This window comes from Carettochelys insculpta, chromosome 31 (assembly GCF_033958435.1).
Source record: "Carettochelys insculpta isolate YL-2023 chromosome 31, ASM3395843v1, whole genome shotgun sequence".
NCBI classification, from domain to species: Eukaryota; Metazoa; Chordata; order Testudines; family Carettochelyidae; genus Carettochelys; species Carettochelys insculpta.
This window is the reverse complement of record NC_134167.1, coordinates 13,715,385-13,723,102: the sequence shown is the minus strand read 5'-3', so window position 1 is coordinate 13,723,102 and position 7,718 is coordinate 13,715,385. Positions and strand designations below refer to the sequence as shown.

Here is a 7,718-nt window from a genome sequence, read left to right as displayed (position 1 = left end):
GGTTGGGTCAGTCCCTGGCTCTCAGCCCCTCCAGCTGGGCCCAGCCAGGCCGCTCGCCGTGGGGCTGGTTTTGCCCAGTGCCCAGCTGCCTGTGTGCCACCCGCCAGGTCCCAGCCAGGTTCTTCTGTCCATTAGCTCCATCCCCGCGCTCGGCTGCTCCCTGGTGACCTGGCTGGGCAGCTCCACGGCAGGGCTGGGCAGGGGCGGGTCCAGGCCATGCTGTGGATGCTGGATCCGGCCGGCCCCCAGCACCAGCATCCGGTGTCCACACGGGCCTGGGCCAGCAGGGGGCAGCCTGCCCCTGCCCCCAGGCTGGGGAGGCTGCTCCTGGGGCCCGATCCTGTCCCAGCTGCAGGATCAAGCTGGCAGCAATGGGACAGCAGTGGGTTTGCCAAGCCAGGCCTGGGGGCTGAGCCGGCTGCTGCAGCACCAGCCCACGTGGCCCCCCCATCTCCCTGGGGGCAGCCCCACGCCCAGCGCCCCCCATGCAGCCGGGGTGCAGTTCCACAGCTCTGCTTTATTGCTGCGGCAGTGACAGTCACAGACCAGGCATCTGCAGCCAGCGCTGGGCGGGGCTGGGCTGGGGGGCGCCTGCCCCCCAGGGCTGGCGGCTCGGTGCTGGAGGCAGCGGGGTGCAGTCCGGGCGCTGGTTCGTACCGTCGGGGGGAGAAGGAGGATGCCAGGCGCCGGGGTCACAGCAGCTGCTTGTTGCGCTTGGGGATGATTTTACGGACCGTCCTGCGCTCCGAGATGTTGCGCTTCACCTTGACGCCGGCGGCCGGGGGGTCCACGTTGAGTGAGGGGCTGGAGTGGGATTTGGTGAGGCCGAGGCCATCGTCGGCCGAGTCCGGGCCCCCCAGCCGGGCCTCCCACTGCTCCAGCTCCTCGGGGCCCCCATGCAGCCGGGCCTCCAGCAGCTTCACGTAGGTCTCGTACCGCCGTTTCTGCGCGGCGAGGGGCGCGTGAGTCGGGTCGCCCACCTCTGAGGGCACAGACCTGAGATCTTCCTCCCTATCCACTGTGCCCCCGGAGTGGGGCAAAGCCCAGTGTTGCGCAGGACAGCTGGGCTGGCCCCGACTGCCTGCAACTCAGAGCCCCCCTGCTGGGCCCCCATCTTGCTCCCTGCAGCACAGCGCCCCCTGCTTGGCTCCCCAGCTCCCTGCAGCACAGCGCCCCCTATTGGGCCCCCGCCTTGCTCCCTGCAGCACAGCGCCCCCTACTGGGCCTCCCAGCTCCCTGCAGCACAGCGCCCCCTGCTGGGCCCCAGCCTTGCTCCCTGCAGCACAGTGTCCCCAGCTGGGCCCCCGCCTCCCACTCTGCAGCACAGAGCCCCCTACTGGGCCCCCCAGCTCCCTGCAGCACAGCACCCCCTGCTGGGCCCCCACGTCACTCCCTGCAGCACAGCGCCCCCTGCTGGGCCCCCACGTCACTCCCTGCAGCACAGCGCCCCCTGCTGGGCCCCAACCTCAATCCCTGCAGCACAGCGTCCCCTGCTGGGCCCACACCTCCCTTTCTGCAGCACAGAGCCCCCTACTGCGCCCCCCAGCTCCCTGCAGCACAGTGCCCCCTGCTGGTCCCCCCAGCTCCCTGCAGCACAGCGCCCCCTGCTGGGCCCCCTTCTCCCTCCCTGCAGCCCAGCAACCCCAGCAGGGCCCCACCTCCCACCCTGCAGCACAGCGCCCCCTGCTGGGCCCCCCAGCTCCCTGAAGCACAGTGCCCCCTGCTGGGCCCACACCTCGCTCCCTGCAGCACAGTGCCCCCTGCTGGGCCCCCACGTCACTCCCCGCAGCACAGCGCCCCCGGCTGGGCCCCCGCCTCCCTCCCTGAAGCACAGTGCCCCCTACTAGGCCCACACCTCGCTCACTGCAGCGCAGCGCCCCCTGTTGGGCTCCCCAGCTCCCTGCAACACAGCGGCCCCTGCTGGGCCCTCTCCTCCCTCCCTGCAGCCCATCGACCCCTGCAGGGCCCCACCTCCCACCCTACAGCACAGCGCCCCCTACTGGGCCTCCCAGCTCCCTGCAGCACAGCACCCCCTGCTGGGCCCCCACGTCACTCCCCGCAGCACAGCGCCCCCGGCTGGGCCCCTGACTCCCTCCTTGCAGCACAGCGCCCCCTACTGGGCCCACACCTCGCTCCCTGGAGCGCAGTGCCCCCTATTGGCCCACTCCTCCCTCCCTGCAGCCCAGCGACCCCTGCAGGGCCCCACCTCCCACCCGACAGCACAGCACTCACTGTTGGCCCCCCCAGCTCCCTGCAGCACAGCGCCCCCTGAGGGGCCCCCACCTCTCTCCCTGCAGCACAGCGCCCCCTGCTGGGCACCCCAGCTCCTTGCAGCAGAGCGCCCCCTGCTGGGCCCACACCTCGCTCCCTGCAGCGCAGTGCCCCCTATTGGCCCACTCCTCCCTCCCTGCAGCCCAGCGACCCCTGCAGGGCCCCACCTCCCACCCGACAGCACAGCACTCACTGTTGGCCCCCCCAGCTCCCTGCAGCACAGCGCCCCCTGAGGGGCCCCCACCTCTCTCCCTGCAGCACAGCGCCCCCTGCTGGGCACCCCCAGCTCCCTGCAACACAGCGCCTCCCTTCTGGGCCCCCACGTCACTCCCTACAGCACAGCACCCCCTGTTGGGCCCCCACCTCGCTCGCTGCAGCACAGCGCCCCCTGCTGGGTCCCCACCTCGCTCCCTGCAGCACAGCGCCCCGGCTGGGCCCCAGATCCCCAGCACAGCGCCCCCTGCTGGGCCCCCGCCTAGCTCCTTGCAGCGCAGTGCCCCCTACTGGGACCCCACATAACTCCCTGCAGCACAGCGCCCCCTGCTGCGCCCCCCACATCGCTCGCTGCAGCACAACGCCCCCTGCTGGGCCCCCACGTCACTCCCCGCAGCACAGCGTCCCCGGCTGGGACCCAGCTCCCTGCAGCACAGCGCCCCCTGCTGGGCCCCCCAGCTCCCTGCAGCACAGCGCCCCCTGCTGGGCCCCGACGTCACTGCCCGCAGCACAGCGCCCCCGGCTGGGCCCCCGCCTCACTCCCTGCAGCACAGTGCCCCCTGCTGGGCCCCCACGTCACTCCCCGCAGCACAGCGCCCCTGGCTGGGCCCCAGCTCCCTGCAGCACAGCGCCCCCTGCTGGGCCCCCCAGCTCCCTGCAGCACAGCGCCCCCTGCTGGGCCCCGACGTCACTGCCCGCAGCACAGCGCCCCTGGCTGGGCCCCCGCCTCCCTCCCTGCAGCACAGTGCCCCCTACTGGGCCCACACCTCGCTCCCTGCAGCGCAGCGCCCCCTGCTGGGCCCCCACGTCACTCCCTGAAGCACAGCGACCCCTGCAGGGCCCCCCCAGCTCCCTACAACACAGCGCCTCCCTTCTGGGCCCCCACATCACTCCCTGCAGCACAGCGGCCCCTGCTGGGCCCCCTCCTCCCTCCCTGCAGCCCATCGACCCCTGCAGGGCCCCACCTCCCACCCTACAGCACAGCGCCCCCTTCTGGGCCCCCCACATCGCTCGCTGCAGCACAGCGACCCCTGCTGGGCTCCCCAGCTCCCTGCAGCGCAGCACCCCCTGCTGGGCCCCAACCTCACTCCCTGCAGCACAGCGTCCCCTGCTGGGCCCACACCTCGCTCCCTGCAGCATAGCGCCCCCTGCTGGGGCCCCGCCTCCCTTTCTGCACCACAGAGCCCCCTACTGCGCCCCCCCAGCTCCCTGCAGCACAGCGCCCCCTGCTGGGCCGACACCTCACTCCCTGCAGCACAGTGCCCCCTGCTGGTCCCCCCAGCTCCCTGCAGCACAGCGCCCCCTGCTGGGCCCCCACGTCACTTCCCGCAGCACAGCGCCCCCGGCTGGGCCCCCGCCTCCCTCCCTGCAGCACAGCGCCCCCTACTGGGCCCACACCTCGCTCCCTGCAGCGCAGCGCCCCCTGTTGGGCTCCCCAGCTCCCTGCAGCACAGCGCCCCCTGCTGGGCCCCCTTGTCCCTCCCTGCAGCCCAGCGACCCCAGCAGGGCCCCACCTCCCACCCTGCAGCACAGCACCCCCTGCTGGGCCCCCCAGCTCCCTGAAGCACAGTGCCCCCTGCTGGGCCCACACCTCGCTCCCTGCAGCACAGCGCCCCCGGCTGGGCCCCAGCTCCCTGCAGCACAGCGCCCCCTGCTGGGCCCCCACGTCACTTCCCGCAGTACAGCGCCCCCGGCTGGGCCCCTGCCTCGCTCCCTGCAGCACAGCGCCCCCTACTGGGCCCACACCTCGCTCCCTGCAGCGCAGCGCCCCCTGTTGGGCTCCCCAGCTCCCTGCAGCGCAGCACCCCCTGCTGGGCCCCCACGTCACTCCCTGCAGCACAGCGCCCCCTGCTGGGCCCCAACCTCACTCCCTGCAGCACAGCGCCCCCTGCTGGGGCCCCGCCTCCCTCTCTGCAGCACAGAGCCCCCTACTGGGCCCCCCAGCTCCCTGCAGCACAGCGCCCCCGGCTGGGCCCCCGCCTCCCTCTCTGCAGCACAGAGCCCCCTACTGGGCCCCCCAGCTCCCTGCAGCACAGCGCCCCCGCCTGGGCCCCTGCCTCGCTCCCTGCAGCACAGCGCCCCCTACTGAGCCCACACCTTGCTCCCTGCAGCGCAGCGCCCCCTGCTGGGCTCCCCAGCTCCCTGCAGCACAGCACCCCCTGCTGGGCCCCCACCTCGCTCCCTGCAGCGCAGCACCCCCTGCTGGGCCCCCCAGCTCCCTGCAGCACAGTGCCCCCCTGCTGGGCCCTCACGTCACTCCCTGCAGCACAGCGCCCCGGCTGGGCCCCAGCTCCCCAGCACAGCGCCCCCTGCTGTGCCCCCGCCTTGCTTCCTGCAGCACAGCGCCCCCTACTGGGCCCACACCTCGCTCCCTGCAGCGCAGCGCCCCCTGCTGGGCTCCCCAGCTCCCTGCAGGACAGCACCCCTTGCTGGGCCCCCACCTCGCTCCCTGCAGCACAGCGCCCCCTGCTGGGCCCCCCAGCTTCCAGCAGCGCAGCGCCCCCTGCTGGGCCCACACCTCGCTCCCTGCAGCACAGCGCCCCCCTGCTGGGCCCCCGCCTTGCTCCCTGCAGCGCAGTGCCTTCTACTGGGACGCCACATCACTCCATGCAGCACAGCGCCCCCGGCTGGGCCCCCGCCTCCCTCTCTGCAGCACAGCGCCCCCTACTGGGCCCACACCTCGCTCCCTGCAGTACAGCGTCCCCTGTTGGGCTCCCCAGCTCCCTGAAGCGCAGCACCCCCTGCTGGGCCCCCACGTCACTCCCTGCAGCACAGCGCCCCCTGCTGGGCCCCAACCTCACTCCCTGCAGCAGAGCGTCCCCTGCTGGGCACACACCTCGCTCCCTGCAGAACAGCGCCCCCTGCTTGGGCCCCGCCTCCCTCTCTGCAGCACAGAGCCCCCTACTGGGCCCCCCAGCTCCCTGCAGCACAGTGCCCCCTGCTGGGACCCCACGTCACTCCCCGCAGCACAGCGCCCCCGGCTGGGCCCCTGCCTCGCTTCCTGCAGCACAGCGCCCCCTACTGGGCCCACACCTCGCTCCCTGCAGCGCAGCGCCCCCTGCTGGGCTCCCCAGCTCCCTGCAGCACAGCACCCCCTGCTGGGCCCCCACCTCGCTCCCTGCAGCACAGCGCCCCCTGCTGGGCTCCCCAGCTTCCAGCAGCGCAGCGCCCCCTGCTGGACCCACACCTCGCTCCCTTCAGCACAGCGCCCCCCTGCTGGGCCCTCACGTCACTCCCTGCAGCACAGCGCCCCGGCTGGGCCCCAGCTCCCCAGCACAGCGCCCCCTGCTGGGCCCCCGCCTTGCTCCCTGCAGCGCAGTGCCCCCTACTGGGACCCCACATCACTCCCTGCAGCACAGCGCCCCCTGCTGGGCCCTCTCCTCCCTCCCTGCAGCCCATTGACCCCTGCAGGGACCCACCTCCCACCCTACAGCACAGCACCCCCTGCTGGGCCCCCACGTCACTCCCCGCAGCACAGCGCCCCCGGCTGGGAACCCGCCTCGCTCCCCGCAGCGCAGCGCCCCCTGCTGGGCTCCCCAGCTCCCTGCAGCACAGCGCCCCCTAGTGGGCCCACACCTCGTTCCCTGGAGCGCAGCACCCCCTGATGGGCCCCCCAGCTCCTTGCAGCAGAGCGCCCCCTGCTGGGCCAACACCTTGCTCCCTGCAGCACAGCGCCCCCGGCTGGGCTCCCCAGCTCCCTGCAGCACAGCGCCCCCTACTGGGCCCACACCTCGTTCCCTGGAGCGCAGCACCCCCTGCTGGGCCCCCTAGCTCCTTGCAGCAGAGCGCCCCCTGCTGGGCACCCCCAGCTCCCTGCAACACAGCGCCTCCCTTCTGGGCCCCCACGTCACTCCCTACAGCACAGCACCCCCTGCTGGGCCCCCACCTCGCTCGCTGCAGCACAGCGCCCCCTGCTGGGTCCCCACCTCGCTCCCTGCAGCGCAGCGCCCCCTACTGGGCCCCCGCCTTGCTCCCTGCAGCGCAGTGCCCCCTACTGGGACCCCACATCACTCTCTGCAGCACAGCGCCCCCTGCTGCGCCCCCCACATCGCTCGCTGTAGCACAGCGCCCCCTGCTGCACCCCCACGTCACTCCCTGCAGCACAGCACCCCCTACTGGGCCTCCCAGCTCCCTGCAGCACAGCGCCCCCTGCTGGGGCCCCGCCTCCCTCTCTGCAGCACAGAGCCCCCTACTGGGCCCCCCAGCTCCCTGCAGCACAGCGCCCCCTGCTGGGCCCCCACGTCACTGCCCGCAGCACAGCGCCCCCGGCTGGGCCCCTGCCTCGCTCCCCGCAGCACAGCGCCCCCTGCTGGGCCCCCACGTCACTCCCTGCAGCGCAGTGCCCCCTGCTGGGCCCCCGCCTCGCTCCCTGCAGCGCAGTGCCCCCTACTTGGCCCCCTCCTCCCTCCCTGCAGCCCAGCGACCCCTGCAGGGCCCGACCTCCCACCCTACAGCACAGCACCCCCTGCTGGCCCCCCCAGCTCCCTGCAGCTCAGCACCCCCTGCTGGGGCCCCACGTCACTCCCTGCAGCACAGCGCCCCCGGCTGGGCCCCCACCTCCCTCCCTGCAACACAGCGCCCCCTGCTGGGCCCCCACGTCACTCCCCGCAGCACTGCGCCCCCGGCTGGGCCCCTGCCTCGCTCTCTGCAGCACAGCGCCCCCTGCTGGGCCCCCCAGCTTCCAGCAGCGCAGCGCCCCCTGCTGGGCCCACACATCGCTCCCTGCAGCGCAGCGCCCCCTGCTGGGCTCCCCAGCTCCCTGCAGCACAGCACCCCCTGCTGGGCCCCCACCTCGCTCCCTGCAGCACAGCGCCCCCTGCTGGGCTCCCCAGCTCCCTGCAGCACAGCACCCCCTGCTGGGCCCCCACCTCGCTCCCTGCAGCACAGCGCCCCCTGCTGGGCCCCCCAGCTTCCAGCAGCGCAGCGCCCCCTGCTGGGCCCACACCTCGCTCCCTGCAGTACAGCGCCCCCCTGCTGGGCCCTCACGTCACTCCCTGCAGCACAGCGCCCCGGCTGGGCCCCAGCTCCCCAGCACAGCGCCCCCTGCTGGGCCCCCGCCTTGCTCCCTGTAGCGCAGTGCCCCCTACTGGGACCCCACATCACTCCCTGCAGCACAGCGCCCCCTGCTGGGCCTCCACCTCGCTCGCTGCAGCACAGCGCCCCCTGCTGCGCCCCCCACATCACTCCCTGCAGCACAGCGCCCCCTGCTGGGCCTCCACCTCGCTCGCTGCAGC

At 73.6% G+C, this 7,718-nt stretch overlaps 1 protein-coding gene across 1 annotated transcript in view; it reads right to left on the bottom strand.

Moving 5' to 3' along the window:
• Positions 1 to 497: 497 nt before the first annotated feature.
• LOC142004324 (PH and SEC7 domain-containing protein 4-like) overlaps positions 498 to 7,718 on the bottom strand; it is a 32,356-nt gene continuing 25,135 nt past the window's right edge. Inside the window, exon 17 of the mRNA XM_074981906.1 lies at positions 498 to 944. Coding sequence (XP_074838007.1) covers positions 693 to 944 — 252 coding nt within the window. The 3' untranslated portion in view covers positions 498 to 692. The remainder of the gene's footprint in view (positions 945 to 7,718) is intronic.